This window comes from Dendrobium catenatum, unplaced genomic scaffold (assembly GCF_001605985.2).
Source record: "Dendrobium catenatum unplaced genomic scaffold, ASM160598v2 fragScaff_scaffold_1026, whole genome shotgun sequence".
Lineage (NCBI taxonomy): Eukaryota > Viridiplantae > Streptophyta > Magnoliopsida > Asparagales > Orchidaceae > Dendrobium > Dendrobium catenatum.
In genome coordinates, this window is record NW_021319488.1 from 150,879 (window position 1) to 173,228 (window position 22,350).

Genomic DNA, 22,350 nt, shown 5'->3' on the forward strand with positions numbered 1-22,350 from the left:
ATTTTCATAAAAAAAACAATATAATATAAAGATTTAAAAGGGTGATTGAGAAAAAGTGCATGGGAGAATATTTTTTATGATAGTTGCATTAGTGTACCTCATTAATATTTATCACTAATGTTTTAGTGGGGCATTCCAACCTACCATTATTAAATTGTCTCACATGCAACTTTATTGCAATAACTTCAATAATAAATTAAGGCATTGGGAGTGAATTGCGCCCCTTTATATACTAGAATATTGCTTTTTTTTCCTTTATTAACTGAATTGCTTATATACTGAAGCTCCGAAAGCCGAACAATGGGCAGGGGCCGCGAAGTCTTTCTCACTCTCCACAGCAGCTGGAATTTCTTCCATTCCGTGCCTCTAGCGACAAAATTACCAAATCTTACCACTGAAAGCCACTGAATTCCATGGTTGCAGTTCAGTTCTCTGTGGTTGCCGGCAGAATGTGATCGGAGGGGTTGACAGATCACAAGTTGTTCGCTTCACGGGGGTTCTGATTTGTTTAAGGGGATGGGATGTTTCCCTTGCTTCGGTTCGGAGGAGGTAGTGACTTTTCATCCCCGTGACGAGGGAGATGTAAAGAAGGAAGAACGGCCTATGGTAGCTCCCCGAATAAAAACGTTGTCTTCTGGTATGTTTGACCCATTGATCCTCTTGTAAGCACTATCAATAGGTGGATCTGGATTTTTGTTTGTCTTTTCAGGCTGAGATTTGGACCAACCCTGAAATTTGTTTTGAGGTCAAAGGCAATGTTACTAGGTTCTTTTCCAGTGTCTTAGATTCATCTTATTTGTTTCCGGTGAATTTTTTCTCCGTGATTGGTGTTTTGAATTGAGAATGTTATCGTAATACATTATCTAAATTCTATTTCAAATAATTTTTATATAGAGTAAGATCAATTCTCTTGTGGTTTTGCTGGCTCTAGTTAGTTATCCTGTTCATTTGATCGCCTAGATCTCCAGATAATTGCTTACACGAAAATCATTGCATGTACTTATTGATAATTGCGTTTTAAAGTCTCTTAAGGGAAGACGGAATGCTGATATATTTGTCTTGGACTCTTTATTCAGAAAAAAAAATAAAAATAAATGGAGGTTAATTTTTGTCGGTCATGGATTTGCAGGATCTGATAGGTTTAGGTCTCGAAGCAATTTAGGGGCTAAAAAGGAGGCATTGTCTCTTAAGGATGGGTCTGGTGTGACTATATCAGCACAAACATTTACATTCAGGGAGCTTGCAGCTGCAACAAAGAATTTTAGGCCTGCGTGCTTCTTGGGTGAAGGGGGGTTTGGTCGGGTTTATAAAGGTCATTTGGAGAGCACTGGACAGGTGACAACTTTTTCTTTTACCGAGAATTTGATTGCATTCAAACAGTTACTATCACTTGTTTTGCATGTATTCTCATCTGCTACTTCCATTTTATCAACTGTAAGTTTAAGTAACTATATTCGGGTGGCATCTATTATTGACTAGGGAAATAGTGAAGAAATTTTTTCTAAAAACTTTTTATTTTTATTTTCAGTTTATTCCTTGGATTGATGAGTTTAGAGATGAATTGATTTGTTGCAGATTGTAGCTGTAAAGCAACTGGACAAGGATGGGCTACAAGGAAACAGAGAATTCCTCGTGGAGGTCCTGATGCTTAGTTTGTTACACCATCCAAACCTTGTTAATTTAATTGGCTATTGTGCTGATGGAGATCAACGGCTTCTTGTATATGAGTTTATGCCACTAGGGTCTCTAGAAGATCATTTGCATGGTAAGATTATTAAGTTTCACTTAGAAGAATCCTTATTCTCCTTTTATCTTATTGAGTGTTGCATGAGGTGTTAATATAAAAATTTCGTCATAACTTATGATCATATTTTCTTTGGGCCGTCCCTTTATTTCCCTAATCCTTCTAAACTAATTTTATCTATTCTTCTCATTTTGCATTCTCTATCATGTATTATACATGCTCAAATCATCTAAAGTTTATTTTCTATAAATTTATCATTAACATAGGCTACTTATTTACAAAATTGTCTATGTTGCACTTCTATTATCTGTAGGAGCTTGATCAAGAAGCAAACTATTCAGTTGAGAGGCTTCCAAACTTGAGTTTCTTCTTTCTATATTCTAATGTGCGGATTTAATTGGCTAGAATAGGGGATTCTCTCCGTTAATTAATTTGATTTTATAGAGTTCAATAAAGTTGTTCAGTGACAATTTCAAATAATAGTTGTAATTATAACATAATTTTCATTAATTTTAGGTATCGCTTTCTTTTGCAAGGATTGTAAGGTGATTTTCGGAAAAAAATGTTTTAGTAAACATATATAAGTTATCATAAATGCATATCTTAGATGTATAATGAAATCTATTAAAAGAAACATTTAATATATATCGTCTAGAATGCTTGGACACAGACATGACATGATACAAACATATGACATATCTATTATTAAAATATAGGACATGAGCACACATTGGATGCGACATAATTTATATTTTTATAATTCAAAATAATGCATACAAATTAAATGAAATAGATTAAACTTGTAGAGTTATAATAGTGTTCATTATTTTTTATTGAACTTTGTATAATACACAAAAAATATATAGAATATTAAATATCACAACTTAAACAAATGACAAACAAAATCATTGTATGAAAATTAAAATTGTATATTATTTAAATATTCTTTTATTAATGATGTTTGGTTCTATAACAAACTTATAGAGTTATAGTTAAAGTTATTTATTTAAAGGATCCATTTCCATTCTCTTTGATTATTTAGTGTTTATTTAGAGGACCTCGGGCTTCAACTAGTCATCACCTTGTTGGGTTTGGGGGCCAGCCTTGATGTTGAGAGGGTAAAGAATGTTAGTTATTGGACTTTGGCATTGAGAGGTTTGAGGAAGTTAAGAGACAAGCACATGAGAGTAGAGCTTTGGAAGCCGATAGCTAGATTCGTAGATCCAGTAATGTCGGCACAAACCTAGCCAAACGTCGGAGAAAGGAAAATATCGGGTGAGAAGATTTCCAAAAGAAGTGCTTTAGAGGGAAATGGGAAGCAGAAGTGGGTTTTTAATAAAAAATTAATTAAGTTTTTAGGGCATGCATATTGAACACGCTTGTCCAATTTTTTATTATTTTTCTAATAACACACGTGACAGTCGTGTTCGACAAGTGTCAGTATCAAATACATATTAGACATTGCATACCCCTTTAATATGAAGTGTCAGTGCATCATATTAAAATGAAATGGCTAAGAAGATGGCAACCATTTTATGTAGACCATTAATACATGGAAAATGGTGTGTAATTGAATTAAATTTTAATTGTTCATTAAAAAGGTTTCTAGCAACTATGTGAAGGTCTAGAGTTAAATCGTTTATAACGAAATATGGTGGTAGATTGGGTATATAAAATGTTTTTTAATAGCATCATGTATATTGGGAGTTTCAAGTGGTTTGATAAAAAGCATCTTGGTACAGGTTAATAAATAACCTAGCTACAAATTATTAATCTTGTTAATTATTTATCTATGCCATGAATAGTTATCACAATTTGCTTCAATTTACCTTAGATTATAGCTTTTTGTTAATTTAACGGGCATATTGTCATTAACTACATGATTTTTCAGGCGTGAAGATGGTTCACAACTTATTAAAAGTCTTATAAATTATTCAGGAATTATCATTGTGTTATTAGGATGTAACCTTTAGTACCAAGTTATTTTGGTCTAAGTGGTTGACATAGAGATTTTGCCCATAAACATGTCTTATGATGTAATCCATTTTTGTACATGCACATGCAAGTGTGCCCTCCAATTGTTGACATGGGTCAAATCCTAAAAAATATTTTGGAAACATTTGCCTTATACAAATTCTATTAAGAGGCCCTTCTTTGAATTGGTCAATTGGTTTATTTTGAATCTACAAGGTTCAATGTACAGTTTACCTAAAAGTTTAGGGGCCTATCAGGGTACTAAGCTTGTATTTTTATTTATTATCCTCTCATGTCTATTATTTTCTAGATGCTTATTTGGATGCATACACTGAAATCAAAATAAGCCAACTAATTTTCCCTATTGACCCTTGAAATTTGTTTTAAAAAGCTTCTGGATAATAAGATAATCTAATTAGGACTGCAATAATGTTTTAGTTTTAATGATTGCTGGTTTGATTAATAAGTTGACTCCAACAGCCCTACCTTTTAACTTGTTATGAAATTTAGTATGATTTTGGTATAGTAAAGCACCATTGTAGAAATATTCAAGGACATGATTAAATAGCGGAGGAAAATGTCCCTTAGGTTGAGAATATGAGTGATTTTTCTCGTTTAACTGTAAGGAAAAATAGAAAGAGAATGTATTGTCTTTCTTGTTGTAATTATTTGGACAAACATAATTTTTTATGAACCATGGTTTGTATAAGGTATTTTACTTGAAAATGACATTGAAATTTAGGGAGTTATGACTTTGAAATGCAGGTTCAGGGTACTAACTTGATCTCCTACAAACTGAATTTGAAATGCATTTACAGGTAGTGTTTTTAGAGTTGATGTTAATTAGTGTTTTTGATGAAAAGTCCATATGATATTTATGGTAAAGACAACAACTTAATTGGTGTTTCTTTAAGGTTGTCGTGCAATGAATATATGAGTGGCGGTGGAAGGGTTATACGGGTGGTGTGGTGTAGGGATTCACGGTTTGGATAGATTTGATGCCGAAACTTCTTAAACGATAAGTTTTTCTTGAAGGAAAATGGAGAGAAACTCCTGATCAAGTGTTTGAGATAGTAGAGAATTAATGTTGGTATTTTTAGGAGTTGTCATATTTTTAATCCGGTTGCTCATTGTAGGAAATTGTCTTACTATATTATGCTTTTGGCTAGAGTATCTTAGGGTTATTGTGGAGTTAATGCCTTAGGAGGTTATGATTGATATAGGGGAATGTTGGGAGAGTTTTGAAAACATTGGATATAGTTTGGAGTTGAAGAAAGCTAGAATTTTGGTTATATAGAGAAGGTGAGAATTTTGTTTGGAAAGAAAAAGAATAAATATGGGAAAAGATAATTAGGGAATAGGGTAGAGCGGTTGCCAAGTCTACCAAATGAATTTTGCATAATAATAATTTTTATTCAATAAATTTAGAAGCAAAAAAGCAATGTCTTATTTATAGCCTTTTTTAAGCCTAAATAATTTTGGGAAGCCTTAGGAGTTAATGAAATGCCGTTATATGATTGATGACTTGTATAAATTAGAATAAAATAATAGAAATAAATTAAAATTTTAAACTTTTAAAAATATAAAAATTCAAATTGACCAAATAAGGCAAGTAAGGAATGATCCTAAAATTTAGTAATGCTTGAAGATTTTGTATCTTTGGATGGTATGGCTGTCCTACCCATCAATGAATCTTAAAATAAGTTTATTTAATATTCTTCAATGATTTTTAGTGAGATTATATATCTTCTTTGGGTTTGTATGGAGATTTGTGCATGATGAATGATCCAAATTTTGAGGAAGTGTCTTGGCTTGTGACCTTGCTTTTATTGTGGTATTGTATCAACTCGTCGGACCTCAAAGAACTCTACTTTGTAAAGTTAAAATCCATGAACTCAACAATACTTGGGATTATGTCAATTCATGATAAATGTTTGAATTCTGAAGTTGAAACGCATATGGTGAAGGATATGAAGGTTTTACCGAACCCTGATAACAGCAATTTTGGTTAGGTGAATGAGTGGTTTAAGGCCCAGCATATCAAAGTGACTCAAATGGATCCAGATTCTAAAGAAGCTGTAGATCCGAATGTGGTTAAACTTAATATGGATAATGTATGTGAAAATGTTAAATTACTTCAAAAATCTCTTGTGGTGAAAGTGTTTGAGAGAGAAGTTCCTTTTTCTCTTTGTAGCATTGAGTTAAGGCGTCAATTGAATAAATTTGGGAGTTTTCATATCACCTCATTGGGCCTAGATTGGATTTTGTGTTCATTTCAATCTTCTCAAGTTATGGAAGAAGTGATGAGTGGAGGTCCTTGGTATGTGGGAAGACACATAATAGAAATGGATAAATGGACGCCTCAATTTTCTCCAATCTCGTTAAAAGGGATATCCTCACTGATTTGCATTCGGTTGCCACATTTGCCTTTACATTATTGTGATGAGATTAATGTTACTAAGATTGTTTCAAAGATAGGAGTTCCTTTGTTTTTGGATGGAAAAATATTTAAATGGGGTAGACGTGAATTTGCTAGAGCATGTGTTCGAATTAATCTAGACTTTAAATTATCTCATAGAGTTTGGATTGAAGGTTTATACGTAAACTTTTTTCAGAGAGTGGAATATGAAAAAATATCTTCTTTGTGTTTCAAATGTGGTAAGATAGGCCATAAAATTGATATGTGCCCGGATGTTTTTAAAGATGTTCAAACTAAGGTTCAAAAGGAAGTATTGAATAATGGGAATAAAGTAATGGATTCAAAAGTTGCTGGTAGAAGTTTTGATAAGAATTTGATTGACAAAATGGCTAATGCATATTCACAAACCTGTTATGGTCCTTGGATACATCTAAAGTTTTAGAAAAAATAGAAGAATGAAGAATATTCAGAATCACAAATCTGGATTTCAGCCTACAGTTGGGAATCCTGAGAATAATTCTTCACAAGTTCTTATGGCATCGGCGGAATTACCTTCCTCTAATAAGTTTAAGTTGTTGTCTAATCTTTTTGTTGAGGAATTGACTAGATTGGATGCGGAAGTTGCAAGTATTCTTGAGCCACTTAAACAAGTCAAATTGCAAGATATAGCTACAGATATTGAAGATACAGTTTTGGAAGGGAGAATTCCTGTTTCAGAATTGTCCAAAGAATCAATTGTTGCTGGTTCTGATCCAGTTCATTTAGAAGACGGTGAGTTTGTTCCAAATGCTGAAAACTTTGATGTTGTTGAAGAAGGACTCGATGCAAATTCTACTCATCAAGTTGAGCTCTATGGAAACAAGGTATCTATTGAAAATCCTTTAGATTTTGCTTCTGTTTCTTTATCTCCTGAGGGAGCTATTGCTGTTAATAATTGTGATAAAGATGTCATTATATCAAAGCCGGATGAAAATAAGTTAGAAGTTGTGAAAGAAAATAAATATGGAGAAGATTTCGGTGTGGTGGTAGTTGAAAGCAGTGCTAGAAATGTTCCAGATTCTGAAAATGGAAAATTTTTTGCGGTTCCTCCTTTGGCATGTAAGGAGAATGTGAAAGATAATGAAGGCTTGATTGAAGGTGAAAATAAGATCCATTTGTCATCTAAAACTGTACAACATAAGAAAAAGTTGAATAAGGATTTAAATTGTTTGGGCCTATCAAAGGCAGCCTTAGAGGAAGGAAATTGGGAGTTCTTGGTGAAAGTGATGGTGGCACTTCACCATTTGTCTCATAATAAAGTTTATGATTGATGAAGACGGTAGGTATAAAAAGGATTGGGCTAAGGATTATGATGGTTTTTCTTTATGAGAATATGGAGATTATTGATTGGGTTTTAGAAAATCAAGACTTGGTTTGTGTGAAGATGATGGAGTTTGTCAAAATCAGACCGTTTGGAGCTGTGAAGATCTTGTGTTCTTCTTTGGCTGTAGAACATTGCTTACATTTCATGTATTTTTCTTTGATTAGTTGTTTTATTTATTTTTATTTTAGTTTTAAATTAAGCATTAGTTGGTATTTAAAATATGGAGATAGAATAATGAATTTTAAGAATCTTTCTATTCCTTATTTTTTTACTTAATCGGGAAATTTGGGATACTGATCAACTTTTTTGGTTGTTTTATTTTTGGTATCCCCTTCACCCCAATTGGTTTAAAATGAGTAGAGGATCTTATTTTTATTATGATATTTCCTATTATTCAAATATTTCTCTTTTACTTAATTTTCTTTTTAATAAGGCGTCCTTTCATAGCTTTGAAATGATTGCCATAGTTTCTTTCAGTTCTAGTTTGTAATCGTTTTTTCTTTTAATGCAATTTGCATCTTCTCAAAAAAAAAAAAAAAAAAAAAAAAAAAAAAACTTGGGATATTCTATCCAAATTTTCTTTGGTCATACAATCCTTAGAAGGAGGTTGGTTTTTTCATCTGATCAAGAACTTGAGTGATGTGCCTATTATTAGGAAGAGTTTTTTTGTGAAACGATGCCATTAATATCCCAGAGACGTGGGATATGAGAAATTTGTAAAACTAGGCTTGCATCTTCTGCAGTAGGGTATCTTGCAAATCGTGGGGCTTAAAAATTTTCTGATAAAGTAGTATGCACATGCTTGAAGGAAATTTATGGAGATAAGCATTTGTTCAAAAATTTTTAAGAGTGAACAGGTCATAAGACCGAATATGAAGCTTATTACATTTGATGTGAAACTACTGAGGAGAGATTTGAAATATAACATGATCACCTTCGTTATTTTTCTTTGAGTAACATTTATAATTTACTATATTTGTATATTTATTATCACTTAATTGGATTTGCTATTTGTTCATGTAGATTATAAAAAAATTTTGCAAAGGTGATTGCAACATCTGAAATCAAATGATGGAGAATATCTGTCAAATCTATTGATTTTCTTGGGTTATAATCATAAATAACTTCAAAAAATTTTATGGTTATTTTAGAGATAATAATGTTATATGTAAACTCAAAAGTTGATAGAGGAGAGTCTCACATACCAATATTCGTACATGCTAAATGTCTTAGCAAGTTGCCTAAGGAATCATTAATAATTTTCATTTGACTATCTACTTGTAGGTGGAATGCATATGAAAATTTTAATTATATTCCAAATAATTTTCATATTATTTTCTAAAAATATGAAATAAATTTAACATATCTATATAAATTTTTTGTTCATGGTTACCCATGAAATATATCGGTTTCTTTGAATAAGAATTCAGCTATAGGAGGCTTCATTAGTTTTTGAACAAGATAGAAAAGGTGTTTTTTGAAGAACATATCAATACCCAAAAAATACTATTATGTCCATGAGCTGGCAATCCTAAAATAAAATCCTTGAATAAGTCCTTCCATGGTCGACAAGGAACCAGGAAAGTAGTGCACTTGCCCATTTTTTGGTTAATATTTTAGCAAGTTTGTAAGTTAGATAATAAACAACGATGCGTTCAGGGCCAGAAAATCTTGATTTATCAGTTTAATAATTTCCAAAGTGTCCCACTAACCCTTAGAATGAAGCTCAATGATCAATAAATATCTACGAGATGATCTAGGGATATGAAGCTTATTTTTTTGTTAAAGGTAACCATTAAGAGTAGAAATGTGGTCATTCGAAATAAGAGATTTATCTAGGCGATCATGATAAAGAAGAAGAAAATCAGGGACCATAGTATAGTCATCTTTTATTTCTGAAAAGCGAGGGATTTACAATTCTAGAAATGAGATGACTAAGATGACTCGGGATAAGGAATCAACAGCTTTGCTCTCCATATCCAATTTGTATTCAAATGAATAAATGGTCTTCATAATATTCAATCCATTTTGCATTTTTGTGGTTTAGTTTTCCTTTTGTTTTGATAACTCTATAGGCATGATGATTATAAAGCATGATAAATTTGTTGTGTAATAGATAGCACCCTCTAGTGTATAAGGGATTGGATAATTATTGATATTTTTCTAACATAAAAGGAATAGTATTGCTTGACCTCATTTAATTTTTCACTAAAATAAATAACAAGATGATTGTCTTAATTGAGCATTCCACCTATGTGTATCCCAGAGATATGACAAGTGACTTCAAAAGGCTTAGCAAAGTCAGGTAATCTATGTATAAGTGAAGAGGCCATGAGAACTTTAATCTGATTAAGTGAAGATGACCATATAAACTTTATCATTATTAAGGACGTCTGTGATCAAGGTTGCGATGGTGCTGAAATCCTTTATAAATCTCCTATGAAGTATGGCTAGTCAATGAAAATTTCTAATATCAATGAATGATTTTGGTGCTGACCACTCCATACTTTTTTTAGCAGGTTAGGCTGGAGTCCATTACTAGGACTGATGAATCATAGGAATATGACTTCTTTTTGAAGGACGAAATATTTCTTCATATTAATGTATTTTTTTTAAATCTTTAATGTTTCAAAATTAAGCTAAAGACATCCTAAATGATATTTAAAGTAAATATGCTCTTATGATTTGGTTTAGGAAGAGTTTCAGACTAGTGAGTAGTAGTGGTTGATAAAATAGTGAATTGTTCAAGCAGATAAATTAGAAATAAATTTGGATGTGAAAGTTGATTTGGATGACTTATTAGATTTTATAGAGAGGATCTCTTCTATTTTTGCTTCTCAATCATTAGGGCAAGTGAAAAGCCTCTTCTAAAGTTTGGAGAACCTTTTATTCAACTTCATTCTTAATTTTATGCAAAGTATAACTTTAAATTTATTGAAGTTGCTAATTAGGATCTATGTAATTTGTCCTTGCTAAGAGGGACTTGTAGGTATTCATGTAATCAATTACATGCATGGTTCCTTGCATGAGGGTAAATAATTGGCTATGTAGATGTTTGTCATGGAATATAGAGCAATACTTGGCCAATAATAGTTCCTTCATCTCAACCCAAATTTACCAAGTTTTATCATTCATAAGTTCCTTGGCTAAAATATTGGTTCAGTAGATTTTGACATTCCCTATAAGTTTCATCTTTGTAAAATTTGTTCATTACTAATCATACATGGTATATTTGTCATGGAAATCCCCAGTTTGAGTCGACCAATCTAAGAATTTATTGTGATTATAGATTCTATCAAAAGTTGAGTCTTTTATTTTTATCTCGAAGCAAGGATCATTGGGAGTTTTGAAGTCTTGTCTTGGTTGATATTATTATACTCGAAGTATGCTAAATTGATCATCTCTAGATTTAAGCTTAAGTAGGACATCGAATCTAACAATCAAGTTTTATAGTTGATTTTTAAGAGTTTGAAGCATATTTTGAAACTTATTAAATTTTCATCAATTAGGATCTATGCAATATGTCCTTGCTTAGAGGGACTCAGGTATTCATGGAATCAGTTATATGGATATTTCCTTATTTGAGGGTCAATAATTGGTTGTACAGATGTTTGCCATGGAATATAGAACAACACATGGCCTTTAGCAGTTCCTTCATGTCAACCCAAATCTACTGAGTATTATCATTCATAAGTTTCTTGTCTAAAATGTTGGTTCAGTAGATTTTGAAATGCCCTATAAGTTTCATCTTTATAAAATGTGTTCATTACTAATCATCCATGGTATATTAGCAAGAAAATCCCCTATTTGGGTAAACCTGTTGAAGAATTTATTGTGGTTATAGATCCCATTAAAATGGTATGATATGGAGTCTAACAATCAAGTTTTATAGTTGATATTTAAGAGTTTGAAACATATTTTGAAACACAATATTTTTTCATCAATAACATTAATTTTTTTTTAATGATTTGATGTATGTTATTCACATTATTCTAAAATTCTTCAAAGTAATCTAAGGTCCCAACTTTAGGAGGTATATTTATATATATAATGAATGGGAGAATGATGAGAGGAAAAAGTTTAAAATGAGAAAGGGAGAGAGAATATTTTTGTTTAGTCAAAATGAGAATGGGGTTAAGAAAACTTCTAAGAGGAGAATATAATACCACTTATATCTCAAACTTTCCTTAGACAATTTAGACTTTTTTGATAAAGTTATATTAGCTAAAAAAAATACTAAGTTTAACACAATATATTCTAATGCGTGCAAATTTTTTTTGTCTTTTCTGAATTTTGTAAGAAAGATAGCCCAAGGTGCCTCAAATTCCTTTTATCTTGAAATTTAGATATTGTTGTGAAAATATTTGATTTATACCACTAACAACGTATGCCTTCAAATTGCTTGACCTTGAATTATTTAGGGATCGGGGGTGTCAAAACTTGACTCGACTCGAAAAATTTCAGGTTTGGGTCAACCTGTTTGTCTTATGAGTCGGGTTCGAGTTTGAATTTCTGACCCGTTTCTAAAATCGGGTCGGGTTAGGGTTGACGTGGAAACCCGAAATCAACCTGAATTAACCCAAAAACCCTAGCCTGCACGCGAATACGCGATCTCGAGCAAACGCCAGTTCGTGATCCCGGCTCAGTTGCATCCGCACCGACCTCATTCGCACCGACCTCATTCGCACCTATTTGGCTTCACTCGGGCTTGATCTCGTGTGCCACAGGCCCTGCAGTTCACTCGCCTGCAAAGCTCCTGCTTCTCTACACTTTTGCCCATACAAACTAGGTAGACGGGTCAATTCAGGTTGACCCGAACCAGGTCGGGTTCGAGTTCGGATTCCTTTCCTATTTCCCTAATTGGGTCGGGTTGACAGCAGGTCAAGTTAGGGTTGGACCCAAACTTGACTCGAAGACTTATTTTGACACCACTAAATATGATGTAGGGTCTATACGATGTTTATAGTGTAGGCAATAACTTGATTGATGTCCTCTTTATGTGGTGTAAGGGTTGTGGTGGTGGTGAAAAGTGCATTCAGGGTTTTGATATACTTGGTGTTGAATTTTTTAGGCTATCAAAGAATAAGATTTTTTGATGTAAAAGTTGAAGATTTCTAGACCAAGGGTTTGTGATATTAGAAAACTAATGTTAGTGATGCAGGACTGCGTAGATGAAATGATTATGAACTCATTTAGACATTGCACAACTCGTGATTAGAATAATACTAGAATAAAATTAATAGCAATTCTAAAAACGAAGAATCAAAACAAGGAGTTATCTGTTTAGGCTAAATCACATGCTACGAGTTTTGAAACTTCCAAAATAAATAGAAAAAGAATTAATACAACACGTAGTAGTAGTTTTCAATTTAATCCCTAATCTGATAATGTGAATTAGGATACATCGAGATGCGCTCAAATCCTACGATTACTAAGCTTAAGCAAGAGCAATTGGAAGAGTCCGTCGTGACTGCAATCAAACCAACGAGAATCTAGACTAAAAGATATAAAATGCTCGGGAGAGGAGAAACCTTCATCAAGGGTTAGTGGAGATCCTCCATTCAATGCCTTCAAAATGTTCGTCGATAGCCTCTACCAAGTATATCAATATACGCTCCAAGTAATCCTTGACGGTGAAATCAACTCTTGGGTTCACGTCGAAGAACGTAGATTGCAGGATATCTAAGTAGCCGTCTTCGTCCCAAGTTATGCGGTAATCAGTTGCCGGGTCCGCCGTTCATGGATGATAGAAAGAAGATCCCTTAGTACTTGATGCGCCTCTTGCGTAGTAACAAAGAGAAAGAAGTTTCTCTTGATAGGAGAGAGGATGCAAGCTCCAAACCACTTCTCTTACAATCTGAAAACAGTTTCAGATTTTCAACAAAAATCTGAGAGTTCTCAGATTTTAGTGGGCTAGGACGTAGAGAACTTTGAGGAGAAGTCTAGCCTTAGTTGTGAATAGAAAGCTGAGAGCAAACTTCCTTTATAAGCTTTGGAAGAGAGAGCTTAACTAGTGCAATTAGGAGAGAAGAGGGGCGGTGACAAGGAGAGGGAGTCGGTGGGATTGAGAGGGATTGGGCTCTAGTTTCCTAAATCCAATCTCTAGTATTAGGAAATAAATTAGAGCCTAGGTATGAATGAAAAATTCGGTCAGGTAAGAGTTACGGGAATTGAAATTTTTTTCCAAAAGAATGGACTTAGAGTTAGGAAACAATTAATTGAAAATTGCTGGGTTATTGAAGAGGGGGCCGGCGACAATATCATGGGGGATTGGGATTTGGTGCCATGTGTACAAGCTTGCCTAAATTAGATTGGAACTTTGGAAAGTATTTAATTGACTCTATTTAAATTTGAATTCAAAATAGTGTCAATTTAGAAACTTTCCAAAAATAGATTAACTAATTTAAGAAAGATTTCAAAACTCAAATTATCTGAATTCGAATTTTAAATCAGCCCCTAGATTAGGCAACCCGAATTTGGCAAGGGGGCAAGGGGAGGTTGGCAGGAAAGGGGCCGGCGGGAGGTGGGTTCGGCCAAGGTGGTCAGCGGCTTGTGGATGGGTGAAATTGGAGAGGTTAATTATGGAAAGATGTGGGCTTGGTTTGAAGGTGGATTGAGATGCGAGGATGTTGGGGAAAGGGAAGTGTAAGAAGGAAAGATGAAAGATAAAGAAGAGAACCACGAACCCGGCCGTCTCCAAGGTTGGTGGGTTATCCGTTTTCCCTCTCCTAGGGAGCTCTCTCCATTAGAACTCTCAAGCTCTCTCAATACTCATGCAAGAAGAAATTTTAATCATCAAACATTCATTAATTAAAATAGAACAAAGTGGGGCTTTAAATAGCCTCATACAAATGACTCAAAACAAAAGACACAAATGCCCTTTGAGCTTACATACGACAACTCCCATAAGAGGGGTACAACGGGAAATAATAAAACACACCTAAGCAAATAACAAAATACATGAATAATAAAATACACCAATGATTTAGAAATATAAAGACTCGATCGTGGCCGTAGATCGGCGGCCACGTCTTTGATAAACTTTCCATGATGATCTGATGTCCCCATCAGTTAGTATTTTTAAGGATTTTAAATCAATGATTATGGAGTTGTGATATTTTTAATCCAGTTTCTCACAATAGGAAATTATTTCTCTATATTTAACTTTTAGCTAGGATATCTTAGGTTATTTGAGAGTTGAGGCTTTGGTAGATTATGAGGGACGTGGGAGATTGTTAAGGAGAATTTTGAAAAGGTTGGATATATTTTGGGGTTAGTGGAAGGTAAGATTTATGTTATGTAGATGATATGAGAATTATTTTGGGAAATAGAAGTAAGGATAGGAAAAGATAACTAGGATCAACCAAAGCTCTAGGGGATCAGCCGATAAGCTTCATCGAAGGATGCAGTAGCTATGAACTCTTTTTATACAAAATTTGAACAATCAAATAGTCATTTTTATATAATGAATTTGAAGGTATAGAATAATATCCTATTTATAGGCGTTTTCCAAACCTAGATAACTTTGGAAAGCTCTAGGAGCTTATAAAATATTGTTACATTAATTGATGACTTATCCTGACATAAAAGCAAAGAAATAAGAGAATAAAATAAAATATAAAGTTTTCAACAACATTAAAATTCGAATAGACCAAATAAATCAATTAGAATTGTTCTAAAATCCTATAATTTTGAAGATTTTTGCTTCCTTGATTGATGTGGCTGATATACCTATCAAGGAGCTTTTAATTAAGCTTCTTAATGATTCTTTTTTTATTTTAGAGAGATATGGGTGCCTTGTACTTAGTTTTGATCTTGGAGGTACATTACTTTTTTTAGCAAATTGATCATCCCCCTTTGGAGTATAGGATCAAGTGATGTTGGATGATGGGGAAAGAGGAAAGTTTGATGTAATTTAGCTATGTTTTTTTTTTAAATCACTCCAAGATGTGTTATTCTAACATTAATAAGGTTCTAAAAACACCTGAAGGAAGAAGAAAATGTCTTATTTTATTTATTTCATTAGCATCCTTGATGTAGGAAGTGAGTGTATGCTTTTTCTAGTTAGGCTATGTTGCGCCAAACTCAACCTTAATAAATCTTGAATATTTTTATAATCAAAATATTGCCCATACAAATAGAAAGAATCTAATTGCATTGCTTTCATAACCAAAAAGGGCAGCACTATAATGAGTGCTGTCAACACTTCTGTGAAAAGTAAAGTACTAATACTAGAACAACAACAACAACAATCATGCCTTTGTCCCACTATGTGGGGTCGGCTACATTAATCCTTTTTCGCCATTATGCCCGGTTAAAAGTCAAATTCTCATTTAAATATATTTTTCTAACCAAGTCTTTTTAGTTTTTTCTAATATTTCTAACCAAGTCTTTTTATCATTTATAATATTTTCTAACCAAGTCTTTTTAGTTTACTAATATGGAAACTAAATACCCTCTTTGTTATTTTTAAGTCTCCTTCCTAAATATATTTTTCTGTCTCAGCTTTAGGTTGTCGGATATGCTTAATTTTTATTAGTAATCGGAAACTAAATCCAAAAGTTTGTGATTTTCTATAACCATAATCAGTACTCAGTTGCCGAGCTATATTTGTACTTTTATTCTGTTCAACGCTGAAAACAGCTTTTCATTTTTCACGCTGTGATATAAATCTAATTTACCATTTAAAATATTATCAACACATCCATTTTTACTTGGCTTAGTAAATGTTTAATATCATTGAGCTGTTAATGAGGATTTTGTGCAGATCTCCAACCTGATAAGGAGCCCCTGGATTGGAATACAAGAATGAAAATTGCAGCGGGTGCAGCAAAAGGATTGGAGTACCTTCATGATAAAGCTAACCCTCCAGTCATCTATCGAGACTTCAAATCTTCTAACATATTGCTGGATGAGGGTTTTCATCCAAAACTTTCTGATTTTGGGCTTGCGAAGCTAGGTCCAGTTGGTGATAAGTCTCATGTTTCAACTAGGGTGATGGGGACCTATGGATATTGTGCTCCAGAGTATGCTATGACCGGGCAATTGACGGTCAAATCTGATGTCTATAGCTTTGGAGTTGTTTTATTGGAGCTGATTACTGGAAGAAAATCCATTGACAGCACCAGAGCACATGGAGAACAAAATCTTATTCCTTGGGTAATATTTATTATGTATGATTGCATTGCTCTTGTGTTTCAAGATACAAATAGTTAGTTTTATACTGACTAAATAGACTTAGTCCTGATCAGATTACTAGATGTCACAATTTCCTTATAGACTTCAGAGGTATGAATTTTATTGTACTGCAAATTGGGTAACCATCCATTATGATTGGTCCTCCAAACATTTTTTCATTTAGTGCCAGATGTATATTAATCCTTGAAAAGGTTATTTAAACCTAAACACGTGGAGCGGGAATTTACTTTTGTGTTGAGAATTGCTTCGGGTCCATTATCGAGAATGTCTTTGTTGTATTCTTAATATTCTTCTCGTGCCAAGAGAGTTGGAGAGAAGCATCAATCTCTTGAAGTTGTCTTGTGCATGCAATCAATCGAAAAACGGTTCAAAGCTTTCCCTAGGACTTTTGCCCTCTTGTGAAACCTCTAACACAAGCCAACTCCAGTTGGTCTGGCTGACCAGGAGAGGATCTAACTAATGCCACTCATTTGTGTTTTACTCGATTCTTATAGATAACTAATTTGATTGTAAAGTTAAATGCTTAGAATAAAGAAAAACTCATATTTGAGTCTTTTTTTTTGTTGTTGAAGCGGAGCACAGTTTATGCATTAATTAAGTTGATTATTGTAGCTTCTTATGAGCAAATTTTGTGTCATATTCTTATTGAATGTTCTGCTAAAGTGGATTTGTCTAATATAGCTTCAACACTTCGTAATAGTTACCAAGGTGATTAAAGGTGTCGCCCTTCCTAACAAAGATGTGCAAGAAAAGTTGGTAATAGAACTCTACAAAAATGGGTGATTAAAGTATCTTGTCCCAACAAAAAAAAAGATCAAGCAATAGATGATGTTAGTTTCCGACATTTCATTGAATTTGATGACTAAGGATGTTTGCTTTTAAACTTTATATTATACTAGGAGCTGATGATAGAAGAAGGCTACATTTGAACTCTGTTTAAACTAGGGGTGTTAATTCGGGTCAACAGGTCGGGTTCGGGTCGAACTCGAGTTGACCCGAGCATAAACGGGTTGATACTAACCCGACCCGTTTAGCTAAACGGGTCATAATTATCAACCCGGACCTGTCCCGCGAGGGTTACCGAGTTGACCCAACACGACCTGCCAACCCGCCTTTTTTTGAATTTCGGGTTTAAAGTTTAAAGGGCTGGGTGAAGGCGTGGTGACCGAGGCACGTGACGGCTTGAATCGAGGCGACTGGGCTGTTAGGTGGGATGGGACTTGGGCGTGGAGTCGTGTACCATGGTGGTTGGTGAAGGGCTAGTTGAACGAGTGAAAGAGAACGCTGAAGGCGTGGTGATCGAGGCGAGTAGGCGTGGTCTGCCGTCCACATGGATCGTGAAGAAGGGTTGACTGGCTGAACGAGGCGATTTGGTGATCAGCCGGTCAGGTGAAGGGCGACTGGGCGTGATCCGCTGTCCACTTGGACTTGGGCGTGTCACGCACTCGCGCGTGCGGTCCTGCGGAGGTGGCCAGTGGAGTGTGCTAGCTCCTAGTGGCCAGCGGTTTGGGACGACCCGGAAGCCGAAGCAGGCTACTAGGCTAGGGGAGTTAGTCGGGTTATTCAGGTCGACCCGTGGGTTTTCGAGTCAACCCAAACCCGACCCATTTTTCATATGGGTCAAAAATCCGAACCCGAACCCAACCCGTTTTACAAACTGGTTGACTGAATCCGGATTTTTCTGGGTCGGGTTTGGGTCGAATTTCGGGTCGTGTCAACTTTTGACACCCCTAGTCTAAACAATGAGAATTGTTAACACAGCAACTTTATAAGAGTTGGTATTGGAATAAACTTTTAATTGAACTCTTTAGGAATGATTTAGGGTTAGTTTTAGGGTTTAGGGTTATGATATATTTCGTTTAGAATTTAAAGTTTAAAATTTCAAGGGATTTTTCAACCATAATTTATAACAAGATAATGATATTAGTAACAACAAAAGCAATTACCAAATTGTCAAATTACAAGAAAATTTCAAAAGATCAAGTACTTCTATCATGAAGCCAAATGATGAATCGTCCTACAAATTGAGAAGACAACACAAGAGAAAAAAGTGGACTTATTTGGAATGCTTTGCTTGAAGCGTTAATATATATATTTCGTTTACATTTACGTCTTATAAATATAATTTGAAATTTCTATATATATTAGAGCATCATCACTCATAATGCTCTCATTAGAATCATCAATTTGTAGAGCAGCATGGCCTTCTATGCCTTCGTTGGTATGAGGTAGATGGAGAATATCTATACTTAGAGAATCAAATTCCATTATCTTGCTAGTAGAAGGAGAGATCATTTCTAGTGGGCATGAGAAACAGCAATAGGCTCTAGATCCTTAGGTAAGTCAGTTTGTTACAAATCATGAATGCAAATCTGGTCCATGGTAGAGGAGCATCTACAATAGTAGGAGTACGAAGGGGTCTAGCCATTTGAAAGCCCCTTTTATCGCTAAATTTTTTATTTCCTTAGATTTGGAGGAGCTTTAAAACATCAGCAAATTTTATCCGAAGATTTTACAGTAATAACAATATAGAGGATGCTTTTAAAAATTATCTTCTGTTAATATCTATAAGATTCTGAGTCAATTTTGACTTCTCTTTCAATGACAATGTAACTTCCATTTCTATCAAAATTTTGGCCACGGAAAGCCTTGATAATAAACAAGCAATAGCAGCATTCACTTATAAAGGTTTACCAAATATAGAAACTAATTAGTTTATGGTAAAGTTAATTGAAATATATAATCTTAGCTGAGGGAAGATGACCTAAATAGGTGTGATAGGTGGTTTCATATATGTGCTAAACTTGGGAGATTGCTTAAGCCATCAGAAAGCCACAAATATGGTAGGTATATTTTGAAGAGACTTTGTTTTAATGTGCATCAGATAATAGTCTAATAGTGATGTGACAAGAATCAATAAATGTAATCGAATATTCTCCCACCAAATATAAATCTGATAAAAATTTGCGAATGACATTCACAATTGGATCATCTAGGTGGAATTTGACTACAATAGACTGAAAGTGGCCTAGCAAGATCAGAGATCTCACCATTAGAAAAAATGTGCACAAGTTTACTTTGATATGATGATGGCTACTTATGTTTTGGGAAAACTGAATCTTGCTGCAACATGAAAAGGCAAGCTGTTGGGAGAGCGATGAGAAGATCCACCCACTATTTTTTGCAAATGAATAGAAGATGTAAGCAATAGAGGCACAGGACGATCAACAAGGGCGAATGTGCGCCTCATTCCCACTAGCGTGTGTGAGAGGGAAATGATTTGAGAACGATGAAGATTTTTCATTTAAGGTTTAGGATTTAGAGTTTAAAGTTACAGTAAGTGTTAAGATAAGAGTAAGGATTTAAGATGACTAAAGAAGCCTATGGTTGACTATATACGAGCATCTGACTAAAGAAATCTGCATATGAACTATAGAAAATTTAGCTACTAAAGAAGTCTATCATTAGAAATGATTTCTTCTTATCGGATTACCTTGACGGAGTACATGTAACTTTGTCCTGGTACAAACACTTATCATGAAATTTCAAAATTCTTTATAAGTTCCTTAAGCAAAGAGACCTCTAGAATTAGAGGTCGGGGAGAAAACTATTTTGGGCAACTTTGATGATGAGCATGGTAGGACCTAGTTTGTTTATATTTCTGAGATGAACATTGATCTAAGTTGATATATCCAAAAGATTATTCACTGACCTCTATTGGAACATAAACCTTGGTGCTTCTTTGGTAGATGGGAAACGTGGTTGGCCTCCTTGTTAATATAGGGGTTTTGTCCATCCCATTTGAGAGATAAGGGAGGAGTTTGAGATTGGGTGTTATTTGTGGGGAAATTCTCTCCTATGATAGCAAAGCACACCGTGGTAATTAATAAACATGGGTGGCCCTATCATTTGATATGATGGGAGTTCATGGTAAGAGGTTAAAGATGGTGAGGATGATAGGGGGCATGTATCACAACCTAATTAGTACAATCCTTACATTGTAGTAGAACATACCAAGATTGAGCTAAATAGAGAGGGGGGGTTTATCACGTAAATCATAAACTAATGATCACTCATTAATGGCAACACCACTAAAAAGTTATCATAAAATATGATAATAAAAAGTTAAAACAATTTTTCTTTCATATCAAACATCTTACAAAAGCCTTTTTATCTTCAAAACTTAGTAAGCACCCTTTTAATATTGTGTATTCACATAAGGCTTATCATATATAGAGAAACTCCTCTATTAGCATTATTATAGACCTTCTCAAAGGAACCATCAAGTACTCCAATATCAGGCCTTTCACAATCTGCTTGTTTTTGTTCAAATCTAAAAAATTGAAAGTATTATCAAATATGAGCACAAAGCTCAACAGAGAACACAGAAATCAACATTGCAGACAATTAATGCGTAGGGAAATCAATATGCATGTCATATTCTAGCATCATGATTACAATAAGCATCATCTGTCAATAAATCAATCATTCAGTGTTGTAGGTAAAATAATTTGGATGGTTGAATTGCATGGGTGGCATTGATTTAAGGCACACTACTTGTTCTTCATCATATAGAATAGTCTCGGTCCATCAATCCATATCATATACATATCATTACCTAAACTCTTTAATGGGTTTTTTTATTCACTCAACAACACCGGATCGAGCGGCCGATTAGTTTGTTCCTACTTACATATCATATGGATAAATCCTGTCAAACTTGTTCGTCTATATAGAGATCAGTCATACTATTAATTTGCACATAGTCAATTTGTTTATATCATATCATCATACAATCATGTTGTGTATCAATCATGGGCATGACTAGAGTCCATAGCTATTATGTCATAACATGAACTATACATCACACCAATCATGATCTGTTTATCATGATGTTGATAAGAAGCTTATCATGAGATTTATTATCTATTGTAATTCAGAAGTTAAAAAATATTGTATGAAACAATATGGCAATCATAATCAAGCCATAAGTTACATGAAAACTGGCACAGTAGAGTCTGAAACATTTCCAACCTGGCTTTCTAACAAAGTTAAAATGTCATCCTTTAATTAAAAATGTGATATTTATCAGTAATACTTTTCATTACTTATCTGATCATATTCTGTTACTGTTAACCTCTGTATAATACCCACAGGAAATAAAATTGAAATCATACCGTGGCTCTGTCAGGATCCCCGAAATCCCGCTACCTACCTCGTATCGGTCGAAGACATCCGCGAATCCTGCTGAATCGGCGCCGCTAGCATCGCTTCTCCGCGATTCCTGCAGAAGTTCCGTTGAATCGTACCATCTTCGCGTCGTTAAATAAGAGTCGAAGCCTCCTCTGCTCAACGCTGCTTCCACTCGACCGAACCCCGTCGCCCTTCCTCCCGTAACTCCTCTCCCACTCCCGACGACTTCTTCCCCCGCTGTCGAAGCCGATCAAGGCCCCCGACCGAGCTCTACTCGTCGCCTCCCGTAGCCGCAAATCCACCGAAGCCTCCGCTCCAATCGATCGACCCCATCCCGATCTCCACAGAGACCGAACCAAACCCCTCCTTCCTCCGATCGAGACCAGGCCAAACCCCTTGCTCCTCCCGTCCCTGCCCTGTTCGCAACTCGTCGGCCGAATCCCGTGAGAGAGAGAGAGA

At 34.6% G+C, this 22,350-nt stretch overlaps 1 protein-coding gene across 3 annotated transcripts in view; it reads left to right on the forward strand.

The window, feature by feature from the left end:
- Positions 1-251: 251 nt before the first annotated feature.
- LOC110092571 (serine/threonine-protein kinase PBS1) overlaps positions 252-22,350 on the forward strand; it is a 27,384-nt gene continuing 5,285 nt past the window's right edge. Inside the window, exons 1-4 of one of the 3 annotated variants that reach the window (XM_020817180.2) lie at positions 252-637; positions 1,130-1,335; positions 1,576-1,765; positions 16,268-16,659. In XM_020817180.2, coding sequence (XP_020672839.1) covers positions 517-637; positions 1,130-1,335; positions 1,576-1,765; positions 16,268-16,659 — 909 coding nt within the window. In that variant the 5' untranslated portion in view covers positions 252-516. Of the gene's footprint in view, positions 638-711; positions 753-1,129; positions 1,336-1,575; positions 1,766-16,267; positions 16,660-22,350 lie in introns of those variants that run through there. The other 2 variants (XM_020817179.2, XM_028698004.1) reach the window with 2 other exon arrangements.